The sequence below is a fragment of the Bombina bombina genome, chromosome 4 (genome assembly GCF_027579735.1).
Source record: "Bombina bombina isolate aBomBom1 chromosome 4, aBomBom1.pri, whole genome shotgun sequence".
Taxonomy (NCBI): Eukaryota; Metazoa; Chordata; class Amphibia; order Anura; family Bombinatoridae; genus Bombina; species Bombina bombina.
In genome coordinates, this window is record NC_069502.1 from 474,253,708 (window position 1) to 474,274,638 (window position 20,931).

A 20,931-nucleotide genomic window follows, 5' to 3' on the forward strand; every position below is an offset into this window, starting at 1 on the left:
GGTAAGATATGGAATAGGCCCACACTGGTTGTTATTGGTATGACAATACCCTGTAGATTGCAATATTGGACTGCTTTCTGCCATAAAGATGCAATGACCGGACAAGACCACCAAATGTGGGCTGGAGTGCCCAATTCATCGCAACCCCTCCAACACTTGGGAGAGTTAGAGTGTGATATTTTGAACAGGCGGACCGGTGTCATATGCCACTGCAACAGTACTTTGAGAAATAATTCATAAAGAGTAACACAATGAACTGCTTTTTTTGTCAACCGGATTGCCAAGTGCCATGATAGTGGTTCATGAATTGTACCTAAAGAAGATTCCCATTGTCTTATCGGTGAAGATTTATAAAAAAAGTGGTGGGTGTAATATATCCTGGTAAGAGGATGAGAGCAATTTTTTATACAAGATTTTCGAGTCCCATTTCGTTTCCCACTTAGTTTTAGGCCGATATTTGTCAAAGCCCCAGGATCTAAGAAAGCTCCGCAATCTCCAGAACTTGAAATGCAAGGGTAGAGATGGGTTATATTTCTGGAGAAAGGACTGATATGAAATCAGCTGAGTCCCCTCATAGAGATCTATTATGTCCATAATGCCCTAGTCTGACCATAGGGATGGATGAGTATCTGGTAGTGCAAGGAGAAGTCCCCAAATCTTATGGGACAGGGAAGGGATGAGGAGCAACTGTGGGTAGGCTATGAATCTTGTCCCAAAACTTCAGATTAGAAGCTATAATAGAGTTTATCATAATAGTTTGTGGTCTAGCATGCTTAGGGAGCCAAATCAAATCCCTGAGAGAGTACCCTGATGAAAGTGAGGCTTGCTCCAGTTCTGCCCATCTACTATTAATCGGAATTCCCCATTGCATCACATGGGACAGGCGAGCAGCCTCATGGTAATACAGGATATTAGGGGCAGCCGCCCCTCCAGCAGATATAGGTTGTTGCAATGTACTAGTGGCAATTCTGGGAACCTTATTGCACCAAATGAATTTATTACATTGTTGCTGGAATTTGCGTATCAGGGATCTAGATATTGGAATAGGCAAAGACCGAAATAGATACGTCAGCTTAGGCAGAAGACTCATCTTAAATGCGGCTATACGTCCTATCCATGAAAGTGATGGTACATTCCAAGCTTCTGTGGACATTGCTAATTCAGATAGTAATGGGGAAAAAATCATAGATAGAATAGTGGAAATACTATGCGATAAGAAGACACCAAGGTGTTCGATGTGTGAGGTGGACCAATGAAATTTATATCGGCTCTTTAGTTCTATGAGAGTGTCCTCCGGAATGTGAATAGCATAAGCCTCTGTTTTAGAGATGTTAAGTTTATAAAAACTAACCAAAGCGAAACTCTCCAGTAAAGAAAAGAGATGAGGGAGAGAGTTGACAGGATCTGAGATTAACACTGTCAAATCATCAGCAAACAGAGCCGTTGTTTGGGTGGTATGCTGTATGTCCACTCCTATTATTTGGGGGGAGGACGTAATAGCAGTAGCTAGCGGTCCCATGACAAGAGTAAAAATAAGCGGTGACAGGGGACAGCCCTGTCTTGTTCCATTTGTGATCCCAAAGGGCTCAGAACAGAATCCCAGTCCTCTAACCTTAGCCAAAGGATTCAAATATAAGGCCGCTCTGGATGTTATAAATGAAGCAGGGAAGGCAAACCGTCGTAAGACATCGAACATATATTCCCATTTCACCCTGTAGAAGGCCTTTTCAGCGTCCAATGACAGGGTGACACATGGAAGACCTAGTCTGTCGGCCTCAAAATATATATTTAACAATCTCCTGGTGTTATCGGGCCCTTGGCGACCTCTTACAAAACCTACTTGATCACAGTTGATCAAAGATGGTAAAAGGAGGTTAAGACGTGAAGCCAAGATTTTGGCATACAACTTAACGTCCAAGTTTAGCAGTGAAATAGGCCTATAGCTTGAGCATTCAGCAGGATCTTTCCCTTGTTTGAGAAGTGTAATAATGGTAGCCTGAAGGAACTCAGCAGGGAATGTGCCACAAGAACTAGCCTTAGTGAAAAATCTTAATAAAAGAGGTATCAGCTGTGGTTGAAATTTTTTATAGAAGAGGTCCGAAAAACCATCTGGCCCTGGTGATTTGAGTGTTTTGAGAGACTGAATAGCTGTTTTAACTTCGAAACTGGAGATAGGAGCCTGTAATGTCTCCATCTGGGTTGTAGAAACAGTGGGAAGATCTAATGTAGAAAGAAAATTATTTATACTGTCCACAGCTGGAGGGGGGTCATAGAATCTTTTGACAGATTATAGAGAGATGAGTAATAATTAGCGAAGGCTGTACCTATCTCTCTCGGGTGAGTAATGTGCTGATTTTTTATTTTTAGGGAGTGGATACGAGCTGCCGCTGTTCGTTAACATAACCTATTAGCTAAAAGCCTGTCAGCCTTATTGCCCTTGTAATAGAAGATCTCTTTGAGTCTAAGAAGTCTACCCGCTGATCTATCAGTTTCTAATTGGACTATTTTGGTTTTAAGATTCACAAGTTGTACAGATAGGCTTGGCGACGGGTCGTTTTTATGCTCGGTAGTGAGTTAACGGAGGCTTACCATTAGTTGGGCTAGCATCTCGCCTCTACTCTTCTTTTGCTCTGCCGCAATTCTAATAAAGGACCCCCTCACATATGCCTTCAATGAGGCCCATAAGGTGAAATCATCCACCAAGCCATTTTTTCAAGATAATTTTATACGCCTATTGATTTTAATAGAAAATTGTCTACAGTGACTTATTGGAATGAATTGTGGATTCAAAAAAGATATGTTATATGCAAATTAAGATTCCTAAAAAATCTGGGCTCTCTCTTCATATATGAATTGTGCACTTAATTCCATTTATGAACTTGTTGCTATATAAATACTCTATTGATTGTCTATTTTCTTACTTAAATTTTATGCATTACTAATATAAGCTATTTTATATATGCATGAATTTGTGGCTATTTTTATCCATTACTAAATTGTTTATTATTATTTTTATGCTAATTTTTATTTATTATTATCAGTAAATATTTTTATATACTCCTTATTGTGATATATTTTATATCACTGCCTATTGTGGTTTATTTGAGAACTATTAGATTATTAATCGCTATTAACATCCCATTGTGCTTTTAAGTGACGTATCCGCCCATAGTTTTTAATACTTAAAGCTTTTTTAGCGCCACTTTTAATTTATTTATTGTACAAATTAAGTCATCACAGATGCAATGCACACCACAGCCAGTCCTCTGAGCTTGCATAGTGCTGCACGAGCCCTGGCAGCTTATGTGCAAATACCAATGTAAAGCAGTAGTTACTTTTACTGGAAGTATTTTTGCTAATGGAACTAAATGTATTTCTATTTAAAACTGAAATGTACACAAACACATTTGAATCTTGAGATTTCTATACATTTAATACATGAGATTATACCATTTTAAATTACAATTGTTTCTGTTTAATTAAAATAACTGCATTATGGGAACATGCTAAAGTATTAACTACTAATACAGCTATTGTATCCTATATCTGTTTATGTCTACTGAATTATATCTGAGCAGTGTAAAGCAGCAAAAAGAGACATGATATTCAGTATAACAGAATCTAGGAACCATTCCAAATTTCACAATGGATGCATTTCTGTTGGGCAATATAATTATAGACATTTTTGAAGCTGTAGGCAATAAACTTTAGTACTTCCTTTAACAGAAAGATACATGGCAAAAACATAATTATTGCTTCTCTCATGAGATTGCTAAAAATAAAATTAAAAGGATCTATTTGAAGACAGTGCTAAAGATTTACTGACTATACAAAGTATTATGTTCTATCTTAAACATCTGTGCATCAATGCCATTTAGACTTAAAGGAACATCCTAGTCCAAATATTCTGGAGTTCTATAGCCACAAAATGTTTTTCAAAAAAACTTTGCAATATACTTTCTGTTAAAAAAAAAATGCTTAGCACGATTATTTAAGTTCGATAAAATATTAATTTATGTTCATAAAATCAGCAGAAAAGCAGGTTCCAGAAATAAATATAATGTATCACATATAAAATAAGTTTTTAAATGAAATACTTAAGAGTCATATACTTCTTTTAAATATATAAGGTAAAAATGCTCAGAACACCATAAATATATAACATAATAAACTCTCTGGCCCGATATTTAAAGCATCAACAGACTGTCGAGAAACTGCCTTGCTGGCCTCGTCGGCCTGTTGAGATATTAAAAAAGGAGGCCGAGGTGCACCCTATTTGAAGTAGTTCTGCACAGCACAAAAAAATAGTTTCTGTGTAGGCACACTTCAAATATTGCCTGTGGGACCTAAGTTTTATAACACACTACTAAGGTAATGTAGTCTTGACAGCTGATAGCTGGCGAGACAAGCATGGCCGCTACCCTCCTAGCTGATTCAAACATATCGATCTTCTGCCGATGTGTCAAATTGCAGGCTACTCCAACTAGCATGTCCTGCTAACTCCGCCTGACTGCCTATAACAACACAGCTCTGATGAAGTGCCCTTGAGGCAGGAAACATGTCAGCTGCAGAACCTGTCTGCTGTGCCCTTTAGCTTTTAATCTCATGTATCTAATAAAGTGAACTTTTTAATTACCAACTCCTATCCTGGCTTATTTTTACGCTGAGACTGATACTTTGTTGCTGACTATAACTACACCACTTCTAACCTACGCTTCCACTACTCCACCTCGCTACCTCCCATTCACCACCTACACCTACATCAGAGCTAACCTACACACCCCTAATACCACCTACACACATGTAATATCTAAATTACACTCCACTGGAACGCCCCAGCAAACTCCCACATTCTGCCTACTGTACCTGACTATAATAAATTATACTAGTTAGTAAACTTCCCCATTATAACTATAAAGCTATGTTGCTAATTTTATAATCAATGTTTAAATAATGTGTCAGAAAGATGTGCTAAAATGCCGGCAGCCAACTGCGGGATGGCCAGCAAAACCTTGTCAGTTTTGGCGGGCTGAACACCTACACCTACATCACACCTACATCACACCTAACCTACACACCCCTAGAACGCCCAGCTAAGTCCCTAATACCACCTACACATATGTAATATCTAAATTACACTCCACTGGAACGCCCCAGCTAACTCCAACATTCTGCCTACTGTACCTGACTATAATAAATTATACTAGATAGTAAACTTCTCCATTATAACTATAAAGCTATGTCGCTAATTTTATAATCAATGTTTAAATAATGTGTCAGAAAGATGTGCTACAATGCCGGCAGCCAACTGTGGGATGGCCAGCAAAACCTTGTCAGTTTTGGCGGGCTCCTGGAACTCAGCACGGGGCCGGAATTGAGCTCCGGTCTGCTGCTTATTAAAAGGGGTACAGATCAATCAGGGTGCAGAGGATCAAGTCACCCTTATAGTATGTTGTTGACAATTTGATGAGACATCTATGGATACCATTTGTTTGGGGGTGCTACTTTCTGGGAGGAATGGGGGATGGGAATTGAAGTGTCCCTCATTCCTACCAAAGGTAGCACCCCCAAAAAGTGGTATGCCTAGGTGCCTTATAGTTCTACATAACTGCATTCCTGTTATGTAAAAATATAATTTAATGTTACTAACTACTGTAACATAAATATATATTAACATATATATATCTATGTTATCACTAATAAACAAAACAAGCTAACATAATTACATTTAAATGTATATGCAATAATGAAAACACTATGCAATATACATGCAGACCATTTTAAATATTGAATATCAATGCAAGGCCTATACATTATATCTACAATGTTTAAAATAAAATGCATGGTCATGTATAATGAATATTAGTTTAGGTATTGGATATATAAATTAAAATGTAGATATTCTTGCTTGATGCATCTATTATTTTAAATGTAAATATATTTTTAAAACAGATATTTATGTTATAAAAGACAGTTGCATTATAATTATAGTATTAGATAACTTCATGCCTGTTTTGCAATAATATAATTGTAATATTAATGCATTTCTGTAAAATAAATATACATTTTAAAATATATATTAATTTTTACAAGAAAAAAACAAGAAAAAATAAATACATATTAATTTATATACAATAGTTAAAAGAATATGCATCATACATAAGATTGCATAATATTTTAGAAATTATAGATAAACGCACTGTTAACCCCTAAGTTGCCCTAGCCTAATCACCTAATCAACCCCCATACCAACCCCCATACCTGATGGTTACAAAATAGTAGCCATCAACAATCCCCTTATCAGCCCTTATTCAGGTATGGGGGTGGGTAGGAGATTAAAGCCTACTAAATGGTAACCATCAATTATTACCTAATTAACCCACATACAGGTAGGGGGGTGGTTAGGAGATTAAACCACCACCTCCCAATGCAAACTAGATACACTAACACCCGCTCTAAATTACCCCCCAGCTAAACTAAAACCCCAGCTAAACTAATTACACTAAATAAGAAAAAAAGAAAATTAAAAATGTTAATTTAAGTTACAATAATAAAAAAAAAAAAATCCACCATTATAGCTAACACTAATGTACATGCCCCATAAAGTTAAAATCCCATGAAAAACAAAACAAATGCTTTAATCCTAACACTAAAATAAAGGACTATAGCTCTTAAAAGAGTCTTTTGTAGGGTATTACCTTAAAGAGATTTCAACTCTTTCACAAAAAAGAAACTATTACAAATCCCCCAAAACAATAGAAGTAACCCCCACACCACGAAATAACAAAATCTACCTTGAAAAAAGTAAAATTAAAAAAAGCTCCAAAAAACCCACAAAAGTTGGACTCACCACTCGAAAATCCAGCTCCTCTTGATCCAACGTTGGGCCCCCTTCATCCCGACTCCTGGCACCCATCTTCACATTGGTGGAGTCTGATTTCTATGGCTTCTACCACCGCCTCTGCTCTGCAATCTTCTTTTGTTTGGCTCTCTTCCACAAGCCCTGGTCTTCATGCAGTAGCCCCAGCACACAGAAATTTCTATAGGGGTACAACTTAATCCTGTTGCCTGATTTTAAATCAGTCAATCCCTATTGGATGATTTTAATCAGCCAATAGCAAGGAAGTTTTTAATTTTAAATTCTAATTATCCTTGACTGATTTAAAATGAGCCAATCAGGATGAAACAATACCCCTATAACAGGGTTCCATACTTCCGGAATTTCAGTGTGGAGGTGGCGACCCTATAAATATCAGAGCTCATGGAAGAGAGCAGAAGAAAAGAAGAAGCGGAGCAGAGGCAGCGGAAAAGGCCACCAAAGTCTACCTCTGCTATGGCAAAGATGGGCCTCCGGCATCAGGCGTCAGGGCGCAGAGGGTGCAATATCAGATAAAGAGGAGCCAGATTTTTCAACAGTGAGTACAACTTTGGGGTTATGGTTTTTTTGGGGTGGGTTTTTTATTTTTAATAATAGGCTAATTATTTTTACTTTTATTTTCTATGATCATCGTGTTATTTCTAAATGATTTCCATTTGAGCCTAATTATGGGGATAAGCCAGATCATCCAAATGAAAGAGAGGAAGTGCTATAGATAGTTTCAAAATTAAGTCTTTTTTCATGGAAGAGCACCAATAACATTTTATATATGTATGTGTGTGTTTGTGTAAGATTGCATGTCTATGTGAATGATAAATAATGTATTATTGTTGTTAATGTAATATCAGTAAAGTAAAAGGTTTTTGTTTTTATTTCATTAATTATAGCCCATCTACCTATTCAAACTATGTTGCTTAAACTCATATGATTAACATTAGATAAAGAAGTGGTTTGCCATAAAAAAATGGTGATGACCCGAAATATTGTGTATCAAACTTAGGAAAGTTTTCATATTTAATTGGTGATTATAGAAATGGTTTTGAAGCCAAAAATCATTTGAAATTGCACACAATGTAGCTGCATGACTCTTCTTATAGATTATAACAGGTGTAAATATGTAGTTGTTATATTTTATTATAGCGTATAAAAATTACGTACCTTCACACTTTGGAAGAGAGCCTTCAAACTGCAATTGAGCCATCAATTTACAGGTTATAACATCATTCCCAACTAAAGTGAATCCTGGGTGGCACCGATACTTTACAAAATCTCCTGAAAAATAGTACATTTGAAACATAAATGCCTATAGGTTATTGTATATTTCAGGCATATTCTTGTAGTTCTTTTTTCTATGGTAATAAGAATAAGACCTTGATCTTGTCTAGTTTTTGATTTGGCATGATCACATTTTTAGCTCAATAAAAGCTCTCTTTTTCCAATGGGGCTGAAATAATTCTTCAAAAGGGCATCTTGGACACCTTTAACACTATTTAACAGCTATTTGCAGTCTATTATCTTGCATAAATATGGTCAGTATGGGACTAATAGTCCTCTGTAAAATGGACCATACTGTTTAAAATATCTTCCTATATCTTGCAGTGAATTATGTATTGTAGAACATGAAATGATCTGCTTGTTCTATTTTCAAGAAGGTCATTCATAATGAGGTTGTAGTGATAATTTATGTTTTATGTTTCTTCTTTGCTAAATATATTGATAACATGAGACGCTATTGAGTAGATATTTGCATTTGTGCACTTTGGGTGCTAATGAATGTGGATCCAGATGTAATCTTGTAAAAGTGCAGCACACTGACATCTGGATTTGTACAGTTCTTAGTGTGCTGCACTTTCACAAGAATAAATCTGACTTTGAAAAGATCATCTTGCAGCTGCCTTCTTCTGCATTATTTAGCACTCAAATGGTACAAATGCACATGTATAGTATTTAGTATTGCATTTGATCAGTTCCAATGAAATCCTTCATTTATTTATTAATTTAGGGTTTTTTGCAACATAACCCAATTACCATTAGGAAGAAATATGATTTTGCTGTCTCCATTTATGATATATTTGCCACTGTTTATTTTTTTATTTTTTTGTGGCTTACATCCTTTACCTGATTTGTGTGGAGACTCACTATACTATTAACTAATGTATTTAGTCCTGTAGTTCCTCCATCCCTATGCAACTTAAGTTTGGTTCTACTGTCAACAGATGAGACTTTGGGACCAGATGGGTTTAAATCCCATATATGTTATTTGTCTCCCAATTTGTAAGAACTTAGTACATATATATATATATATATATATATATATATATATATATATATATATATATATATATATACAGGGAGTGCAGAATTATTAGGCAAATGAGTATTTTGACCACATCATCCTCTTTATGCATGTTGTCTTACTCCAAGCTGTATAGGCTCGAAAGCCTACTACCAATTAAGCATATTAGGTGATGTGCATCTCTGTAATGAGAAGGGGTGTGGTCTAATGACATCAACACCCTATGTCAGGTGTGCATAATTATTAGGCAACTTCCTTTCCTTTGGCAAAATGGGTCAAAAGAAGGACTCGACAGGCTCAGAAAAGTCAAAAATAGTGAGATATCTTGCAGAGGGATGCAGCACTCTTAAAATTGCAAAGCTTCTGAAGCGTGATCATCGAACAATCAAGCGTTTCATTCAAAATAGTCAACAGGGTCGCAAGAAGCGTGTGGAAAAACCAAGGCACAAAATAACTGCCCATGAACTGAGAAAAGTCAAGCGTGCAGCTGCCAAGATGCCACTTGCCACCAGTTTGGCCATATTTCAGAGCTGCAACATCACTGGAGTGCCCAAAAGCACAAGGTGTGCAATACTCAGAGACATGGCCAAGGTAAGAAAGGCTGAAAGACGACCACCACTGAACAAGACACACAAGCTGAAACGTCAAGACTGGGCCAAGAAATATCTCAAGACTGATTTTTCTAAGGTTTTATGGACTGATGAAATGAGAGTGAGTCTTGATGGGCCAGATGGATGGGCCCGTGGCTGGATTGGTAAAGGGCAGAGAGCTCCAGTCCGACTCAGACGCCAGCAAGGTGGAGGTGGAGTACTGGTTTGGGCTGGTATCATCAAAGATGAGCTTGTGGGGCCTTTTCGGGTTGAGGATGGAGTCAAGCTCAACTCCCAGTCCTACTGCCAGTTTCTGGAAGACACATTCTTCAAGCAGTGGTACAGGAAGAAGTCTGCATCCTTCAAGAAAAACATGATTTTCATGCAAGACAATGCTCCATCACACGCGTCCAAGTACTCCACAGCGTGGCTGGCAAGAAAGGGTATAAAAGAAAATCTAATGACATGGCCTCCTTGTTCACATGATCTGAACCCCATTGAGAACCTGTGGTCCATCATCAAATGTGAGATTTACAAGGAGGGAAAACAGTACACCTCTCTGAACAGTGTCTGGGAGGCTGTGCTTGCTGCTGCACGCAATGTTGATGGTGAACAGATCAAAACACTGACAGAATCCATGGATGGCAGGCTTTTGAGTGTCCTTGCAAAGAAAGGTGGCTATATTGGTCACTGATTTGTTTTTGTTTTGTTTTTGAATGTCAGAAATGTATATTTGTGAATGTTGAGATGTTATATTGGTTTCACTGGTAAAAATAAATAATTGAAATGGGTATATATTTGTTTTTTGTTAAGTTGCCTAATAATTATGCACAGTAATAGTCACCTGCAAACACAGATATCCCCCTAAAATAGCTATAACTAAAAACAAACTAAAAACTACTTCCAAAACTATTCAGCTTTGATATTAATGAGTTTTTTGGGTTCATTGAGAACATGGTTGTTGTTCAATAATAGAATTAATCCTCAAAAATACAACTTGCTTAATAATTATGCACTCCCTATATATATATATATATATATATATATATATATATATATATATATATATATATATATATATATATATATAATAACTTACTCTTACCCTGTTGGATAAATCAAAAGTAATAAAGTTAATTTCTATTTCATTTAGCTCACTTCAGTTGGTCAGTCATATCGCTATTCTACCTGTTTATATGCTTTATTGTTTTAATAATTCTATGTTAACTATCTACAAACTACTGTTCCCTTAATATTTGCTGCTTCAAATACTTAACATAACTTTCAAGCTATATTATAAGTTGATATATTGATAATAATTGATATATATTGGTCAATATGGATCCAAGAGTGGCCCTCTCTATTTAATCCCCTGTGACTGACCCTTATTAACATTATACTGTGGTGGGTGGTCCAAGAGTGGCCACTGTTTACTGTGTGTGGGAAAACCTTCCCAGTTGGTTTCAGGGGCCAATTAATTTTATAATTACAAGTATTTTCTATTTTATAAATATGAGGTTTATTATGCTTTAGCTTGTTTTAAACATTTTCATATATTTTGCATTTTTGCTATTCAATATTGATTTATAATTGTCTCTTATTTGTAAAATCCTGGACTGGATTTTTTGTTTGTATGTATAATCTTAAAGCCCAATAAATAAAAAAAAAAAAAAAAAAATTAAAATAATAATTTACATTAAAAAAAATATCATCTGGTATCTAAAAAAACAACCTATTTGTACTTGCTAAAATGTTTTTGCACAAATAAAAGTTAAAGCATATGGGCAGAAAATAATAATAATAATAATAATAATAATAATAATAAACAAAATGTATGCTTTCCGGATATGGTGAGTCCACAGCTTGAGTAATTACTGTTGGAAATATCACTCCTGGCCAGCAGGAGGAGGCAAAGAGCACCACAGTTAAACTATCACTCCCTTACCCACAACCCCCAGTCATTCGACCAAAGGGAAATGGAAAAAAAGGAGTAGCACAAGGTGTAGAGGTGCCTGAGGTTATAGTCAAAATAATAACTGTCTTAAAATAAAGGGTGGGGTCGTGGACTTACCATATCTGGAAATAAATACATTTATCAGGTAAGCATAAATTTTGTTTTTCTTTCCTATGATATGATGAGTCCATGGCTTGAGTAATTACTGTTGGGAACCAATACCCAAGCTAGAAGACATGGATAAATAGGAAGGGACAAGACAGGCAGTCTTAAACAGAAGGCACCACCGCTTGAAGAACCGTTCTCAAAAAAGAAGCCTCAGACCAAGTTGCAGCCTTGCAAATTTGTTCCACAGAAGCTTCATTTTTGAAAGCCCAAGAAGAGGAAACAGCTCTTGTGGAATGAGCTGTAATTTTCTCAGAAGGCTGCTGTCCAGCAGTCTCATAAGCCAAACGACTTATAATTCGTAACCAAAAAGAAAGAGTAGTAGCAGTAGCTTTCTGACCTTTACGTTTCCTAGAGAAACAGAAAAAAAGGGCAGGGGACTGGCGAAAACTTAAAGAACAAGATTAAGGCTCCAATGAGGAGCAACAGACTTAAAGACAGAGCTGCTTTTGACCAAGGACTGACAAAAATATTGCACATCTGGCACATCCGCCAAACGTTTAAGTAGTAAAACTGATAAAGCAGAAATCTGACCCTTCCTGAAGAAAAGATAATATTCTAGGAATTCTAATTCTACTCCAAGGGGGATATTTATCAAAGCCTCAACTATGCTGCATTTGCCGGCACCAATACGCTCACCTAACATCGCCTAACATTGCGGCCGCGGACCTGAATACAATCTCCATATTTATTAAAAAAGCAGGCAAAAAGAAGCGCACCAATTATGGGGGATGAGCATCGGATTGTTGTTAACTAGCAGTCATCGATCTCACGTCTATTTGGCTTTTTACCAACTTTATTTATAAACTTTATTTATAAACGCTGCCACTATACTAAAATGTTTAACCCCTATCCTGCTGCTCCCGGACCCCGTCGCAACCTAAATAAAGTTATTAACCCCTATCCCGCCACTCCTGGACCCCGCAACAACCTAAATAAATGTATTAACCCCTAAACCCCATCACCATAAACTAAATTAAGCTATTAACCCCTAAACCTAACAAGCCGCTATCTTTAAATTAAAATTACAACATCCCTATCTTAAAATAAATTTAAACTTACCTGTAGAATTAAAATAAACTATTTTTAAACTATTTTTAAACTATTAATTAACCTACCCTAACTATTATACTACAATTAAATTAAACTACCAATTAAGTTAACTAAATTACATATTAAAAAAACCCAACCCTACTCAAATTATTAAATCTACTATTAAACATTATTAAAAATTACTAAATTACCAAAAAAAAATTAACGCTAAGTTACAAAAAATAAAAATTACTAAATTACGAAAAAAAACAAAACACATTATCAAAAATAAAAAATAATTACACCTAATCTAATAGCCCTATTAAAATAAAAAGCCCCCCCCAAAAATAAAAAAACCTAGCCTACAATAAACTACCAATGACCCTTAAAAGGGCCTTTTGTTGGGCATTGCCCCAAAGAAATCAGCTCTCTTACCTGTAAAAAAATACAAACACCCCCCAACAGTAAAACCCACCACCCAACCAACCAACCTTCCCAAATAAAAAACATATCTTAAATAACCTAAGCTCCTCATTGCCCTGAAAAGGGCATTTGTATTGGCGATGCCCTTAAAAGGACATTTAGCTCTTTTACCTGCCCAGACCCTGATCTAAAAATAAAACCAACCTAAAAAACCCTTAAATAAACCTAACACTAACCCCTGACGATCCACTTACAGTTATTGAAGTTCTGCTTGAAGGATCGATCCAGCTGGCAAGAAGCCTTTACCCGGACGGCCTCTTCCATCTTCATCCAGCCAGCAAAGTCCTCATCCAGGTGGCAAGAAGTCTTCATTCAGATGGCATCTTCTATCTTCATCCATCCGGCTTGGAGCGGGTCCATCCTGAAGACATCCGGCACGGAACTCCTCATCATACGGTCGCCGCTGTAAGCTGAAACTTCAATGCAAGTGACATCATCCAAGATGGCGTCCCTTGCATTCCTTGCTGAAAGGTTCTAATCAGCCAATAGGATTTGAGCAGCTCTCATCCTATTGGCTGTTCCAATCAGCCAATAGGATGAGAGCTAAATCCTATTGCATGATTGGAACAGCCAATAGGATGAGAGCTGCTCAAATCCTATTGGCTGATTGGAACAGCCAATAGGATTTTAGCAGCTCTAATTCTATTGGCTGATTGGAACCTTTTAGCCAGTAGGAATGCAAGTGACGTCATCTAAGATGGCGTCCCTTGCACATTGAAGCTCCAGTTTATGGTGGCAACCATATGAAAAGGAGCTCTGCACCGGATGTCTTCAGGATGGACCTGCTCTGTGCCGGATGGATGAAGATAGAGGATGCCGTCTGGATGAAGACTTCTTGCCACCTGGATGAGGACTTCACCAGCTGGATGAAGATGGAAGAGGCCACCCGGGTGAAGACTTCTTGCCGGCTGGATGGATCCTTCAAGCGAGACTTCAATAACTATAAGTGGATCGTCAGGAGTTAGTGTTAGGTTTATTTAAGGGTTTTTTGGGTGGGTTTTATTTTTAGATTAGGGTCTGGGTAGGTAAAAGAGCTAAATGTTTTTTTATTTGGGGGGTTGGTGGGTTGGGTAGTGGGTTTTACTGTTAGGGGGTTTGTATTTTTTTTTTACAAGTAAAAAAGCAATGCCCCACAAAAGGCCTTTTTAAGGGCCATTGGTAGTTTATTGCAAGCTAGGGTTTTTTTTTTTATTTTGGGGGGGATTTTTTATGAAAGGGCTATTAGATTAGGTGTAATTCTTTTTTATTTTTGATAATGTGGTTTGATTTTTTTTCCTGATATAGGCCTAGATTACGAGTTGTGCGTAAGGTTTAAAAAGCAGAATTAAGAGGTCCTAACGCTGCTTTTTAACGCCCACTGGTATTACAAGTCTTGAAGGTACAGCTGTACCGCTCACTTTTTTGGCCAGACTTGGAAATACCGCAAATCCACTTATGTCAATTGCGTATCCTATATTTTCAATGGGACTTGCATAGCGTTGGTATTACAAGTCTGACAAAAAGTGAGCGGTACACCCTCTCCTGTCAAGCCTGGTACCGCATTTAAAAGTCAGTAGTTAAGAGTTTTACACTACAACGCCGTAGCATAAAACTCTTAACTAAAGTGCTAAAAAGTACACTAACACCCGTAAACTACCTATTAACCCCTAAACCGAAGCCCCCCCCCCACATTTCAAACAATAAAATAAATATTTTAACCCCTAATCTGCCGAACCGGACATCGCCTCCACTATAATAAATATATTAACCCCTAAACCACCACAATCCCTCATCACAAACACTAGTTAAATATTATTAACCCCTAATCTGCCGGCCCTAACATTGCCGCCACCTACCTACATTTATTAACCCCTAATCTGCCGTCCCCAATGTCGCCGCCACTATAACAAAGTTATTAACCCCTAAACCTAAGCCTAACCCTGACCCAAACACCACCTAACTTAAATATAATTTAAATAAATCTAAATAAAATTACTACAATTAACTAAATTATTCCTATTTAAAACTAAATACTTACCTATAAAATAAACCATAAGCTAGCTACAATATAACTAATAGTTACATTGTAGCTATCTTAGGGTTTATTTTTATTTTACAGGCAACTTTGTATTTTTTTAACTAGGTACAATAGTTATTAAATAGTTATTAACTATTTAATAACTACCTAGTTAAAATAAAGACACATTTACCTATAAAATAAAACCTAACCTAAGGTACAATTACACCACACTACACTACAATTAAATTAATTACCTAAATTAAATACAATTAATTACAATTAAAAAAATGTATCTAAAGTACAAAAAACCAAACACTTAATTACAGAACATAATAAAGAAATTACAAGATTTTTAAACTAATTACACCTAATCTAATCCCCCTAACAAAATAAAAAGCCCCCCCCCCAAAATAAAAAAAGCCCTACCCTACACTAAATTACAAATAGCCCTTAAAAGGGCCTTTTTCAGGGCATTGCCCCAAAGTAATCAGCTCTTTTACCTGTAAAAAAAATTACAATCCCCCCCAACATTAAAACCCACCACCCACACAACCAACCCTACTCTAAAACCCACCCAATACCCCCTTAAAAAAAACCTAACACTAACCCCTTGAAGATCACCTTACCGGGAAACGTCTTCACCCAACCGGGCATAAGTGGTCCTTCAGACAGGCAGAAGTCTTCATCCAACCAGGCAGAAGTGGTCGTCCAGACGGGCAGAAGTCTTCATCCAGACGGCATCTTCTATCTTCATCCATCCTGCATGGAGCGGGTCCAACTTCAAGACATCCGATGCAGAGCATCCTCTTCTGACGACAGCCGACGACTGAATGAAGGTTCCTTTAATTGACGTCATCCAAGATGGCGTCCCTTCAATTCCGATTGGCTGAATTTTATCAGCCAATCGGAATTAAGGTAACCCTGGGATAGTATGTCCACAATCCAGGGATCTGTGACATCTCGTATCTAGGCTTGAGAGAACTGAGAAAGTCTACCCCCCACCTGATCTGATCCTGGATCGGGAACAAACCCTTCATGCTGATTTGGAATCAGCTGTGGGTTTCTTTGATTGTTTCCCCTTGTTCCAAGACTGATTGGGTTTTCAAGAAGACTTGGATTGTTCCTGCTTGGAAGAAGAAGGGGAAGGCTTTCCTCTGAAGTTACGGAAGGAACAAAAATTACTCTGACGTCCTTTAGGCCTATTCTTTTTATCTTGAGGCAGAAAATACCCCTTTCCACTAGTAATATCAGAGATAATTTCTGCCAAACCAGGTCCAAACAAGTTTTTGCCCTTGTAAGGAATCGCCAGAAGCTTGAATTTAGAGGAAACGTCCGCAGACCAGTGTTTTAACCATAATGCCCTGCGGGCTAGGAGAGCGAAACTAGACGTTTTAGCTCCTAGAATAACAACCTGTAAAATGGCATATGCAATAAAGGAATTGGGCAGCTTAAGAGCTTTAATCCTATATTGAATTTTATCTATCTATCTGCTTGAAGAGAAACAGAAAAGGCATCGAACCAATAAGATGCCGCACTAGTCACGGTGGCATACACACCGCAGGATGCCATTGGAGACCTTGATGAACATAAATCTTTTTCAAATAATCCTCCAGCTTCTTGTTCATCGGATCCTTAAAAGAGCAGCTATCCTCAATAGGAATAGTGGTTCTCTTAGCCAGAGTGGGAATGGCCCCTTCAACTTTGGGTACAGTATACCAAGGGTCTTTAATGGAGTCCTCAACAGGAAACATTTTCTTAAAAATGGTAGATGGGGAAAAAGACAGCCCTGGTTTCTCCCATTCCTGTGAGATAATCTCCCTAGCACTGTCCGGCACAGAAAAAACCTCCGAAGTGGAAGGTTCATCCAAGAAACTATTAAGTTTACTAGATTTCTTAGGAGTTACAACGACAGGGGTATCAGAGTCATCTAAAGTAGCTAAACCCTCCTTTAACAATACACAAAGGTGCTCAAACTTAAATCTGAAGGATACCACCTCAGTCTCAAAAGAAGGGAAATTCGGGAAGCAGAACTGAGGGCAGACACCTTACTTTCTGAATATCTAGATTTCTTCTTGCATTTTCCCTGTAATCTGGGAATGGCAATTAATGCCGCAGATACCGCTGAAGATACCTGGCCAGCAATTTCTGCTTTTAAACAAACTCCACTAGGAGTTATAGAAGAACCACAGGGCACTGCATGTGACACCATTGAGGCTTGGGGCGTAGCAGGAGAAAGCTGAAGTAATATTTTAACAGCATCATCCTGAGAGACATTAGGCTCAAAAATTTTACCTTTATATTGCAAGGTTTTCTTGACACATGAAGAACAAAATTGCATAGGAGCTGCAATTTGTGCATCTAAACATAATAAGTATGAATTCATGAGAGCAGGCTCTTGCTCCATATCAGACATGCTGTGAAACAGTAAATAAACATGTACAGATAAGTTTCAAAGATTTCAATATTCAATTAAAATAAGCCAAGGAAAAAATACACTTTAAATTTTATTCCAAATTAGGATCGATCCCCAGCTAAAATTATGTGAGAAAAGACATTTAATAAACATCCTATAAAATTCTAAAATACCCAGGCAACCCCACACCTCAATTACTGAGGTGCCTTACCGGTATCAATTAAAGGAATACTAAACCCACAATTTTTCTTTCATGATTCAGATAGAGCTGGCAATTTTAAGCAACTTTCGAATTTACTCCTATTATCAATTTTCTTTGTTCTCGTGCTACCTTTATTTGACAAAGTAGAAATGTAAGTACTTGCTGATTGGTGTCTAAATGTAGCAAACCAATCAGCAAGCTCTACCCAGGTTCTGAACCAAAAATGGTCCGGCTCCTAACTTTACTTTTCTGCATTTTCAGATAAAGATAGCAAGTAAATGAAGAAAAAATCATAATATGAGTAAATCAGAAAGTTCCTTAAAATTGCCTGCTCTATCTGAATCATGAAAGAAAAAAAATTGGGTTTAGAATTCCTTTAACACCAGATCGCACAGAAATGGAGAAAAACAACTTTTTCCTCAGAAAAGTTATGAAGTAAAGCCAGTAATGTGACCGCAACTGCCGAGCTCAAATTACTGCTATGACTCAGAGAGGTAATACTTCCTGGTACACTGAGTACCAGAAACAACCGTTTTTTCAAACCTGACAGTTTAAAGCAAAGGGGAAATGAATAAGCTGCATAAATAGAAAATTCTGTCTTACTTTCAGTTTAAACTTGTATTGTTTTATCAAGTAAATATGTGTCAGAAAATAAAGCCTAATAAAAACATTTTACCCTTTCTTTTTAAAAGAGTTTAAATGTTAGTCTCACGCATGCTACAGTGCCTGCTTCATGCCCCAGTGTAACCCATACAACAGGATTATCTATGTCCCAACAAAAAGCAGTGTCTTTTAATTTGTTAAGTGCATAGTCTACCCAACTGGAAGAAAAAGCACTTCCCTGCTCCACTTTCCAGCATGTAGACAGTTGAAAGGTGTTAGAGGACACAGTTCCTCACAGAGACCTTTGAAAAAGAAAGAACAGAGTAGCCAACTCTGGCTTTCTAAACTAGGGCAGCAATTGTTAGGAAAACGCAGTAAGAATCTCTTTACAAGTTCCTAACTGCTTTAAAACCACCACTACCCGACTGCAAGGAATGATGTGGAATACGGCTATACCCCAAAACTTGCTTGTAAAAGAAATCAAAATTTTTCGTGAGACACCTAAACTTCACCTCCTTAATGTACCAAAGGCAAAGAAAATGACTGAGGGTTGTGGGTAAGGGAGTGATACTTAGCAGTTTAACTGTGATGCTCTTTGCCTCCTCCTGCTGGCCAGGAGTGATATTCCCAACAGTAATTACTCAAACCATGGACTCACCATATCTTAGGAAAGAAATAAGCATTTCTTACTTTTGTTTTTAAAAACCTTAATTTTTTGTCCTATAAAATATGTCTTTGGTTAACAGACATTGTACAATTAAAAAAAATAGCAAAAAATTATTACAAATTTTTATATTAAATAAAATTAACTGTAAATAAATGTGGCTTGTAATGCCACAGAAAATAATTCCACTTGCTTGTCAACACTTCCTCAATTCATGCTACACTGCCTAGAAATAGTATTGTTCATAACCAAATAAAGACATACATCCTTGACTTTTTTCATGTCACTGTAAAAAAATAAAATATCCATGTACCCTAACTACTGCAATCAACAATACAATATAAAACTATCTCCAAATAATAATATACAAATTTTGATATTTAGGAAAACTTAGTTTATGTATGCTGAAATTTCATCATTTTTGATGTGTCATAATCACGGTCAAAACCCAACATGCCTTTTTCAAATTTGTGTATGGTCATTCATTTTTTTTTTTTTAAATATTTTTTACTGGAACATAAATCAAAGCTTAGGCTATCACAGCTTTTTTGAAGAAATGTATTTAATTATTCATCTCTCTCCCCAGTCATAACAGACTCAAATAGAAACCAGGGATTTTAAAATATTGTTTAGGGTAGGCCTAATTCAGTGTTCTCTAATATACAAACAGACCTTTGAAAAATCCTGACACTTCTAGTTAGCCAACATGTCTTCATTCATTTAATTTTTGGAAAAGAGATTAAACTTCTTGTGCTATAAATCCAACAGCAAGGTCCAGCACCACAGATGGATACTAGTTCCCTACAAACTAGCAAAAGGAATATTGAAGTGAAAAAACAAGTACTGTGGGTGACTTAAAGGGCAAGTCAAAAAAATATATGAGTTGATTATGTCCTAATACATATGAAAAAAAAATCTTTTAACAAATGATAGGTAAATGATCAAGAAAAAAAATCTTTTAACAAATGATAGGTAAATTGATCATTTACCTATCATTTGTTAAAAGATTTTTTTTTCTTGATCATTTACCTATCATTTGTTAAAAGATTTTTTTCATATGTATTAAGACATAATCAACTCATATATTGTTTTGACCTGCCCTTTAAGGCGCCCACAGTACTTGTTTTTTCACTTCATTCATTTAATTTTTACCAACTGTAGACACCTTGAAAAAATATAGGGGGATATTTATCAAGCGTCAACTATGTTGCATTTGCGGGCGTCAATACGCTTGCCAAACATCACTGGCAACGGATCTCAATACAATCTCCATATTTATGAAAAAAAATATTTATAAAATATTTATGAAAAAAGTAGTCAAAAACACGTGCACCATGTATGGAGCGATGAGCATCAGACTGTTGTTAACCCCTTAATGACCGGACCATTTTTCAATTTTCTTACCCTTAATGACAATGGCTATTTTTACATTTCTGCTGTGTTTGTGTTTAGCTGTAATTTTCCTCTTACTCATTTACTGTACCCACACATATTATATACCGTTTTTCTCGCCATTAAATGGACTTTCTAAAGATACCATTATTTTCATCATGTCTTATAATTTACTACAAAAAAAATAATAAAATATGAGAAAAAAATGGAAAAAAACACACTTTTTCTAACTTTGACCCCCAAAATCTGTTACACATCTAC

The 20,931-nt window shown here is 36.6% G+C and overlaps 1 protein-coding gene across 1 annotated transcript in view; it reads right to left on the reverse strand.

Annotated features, from left to right (window-relative positions):
- CSMD1 (CUB and Sushi multiple domains 1) overlaps nt 1-20,931 on the reverse strand; it is a 3,127,153-nt gene that overhangs the window by 387,376 nt on the left and 2,718,846 nt on the right. The window contains 1 exon segment of the mRNA XM_053711946.1: nt 8,036-8,149. Coding sequence (XP_053567921.1) covers nt 8,036-8,149 — 114 coding nt within the window.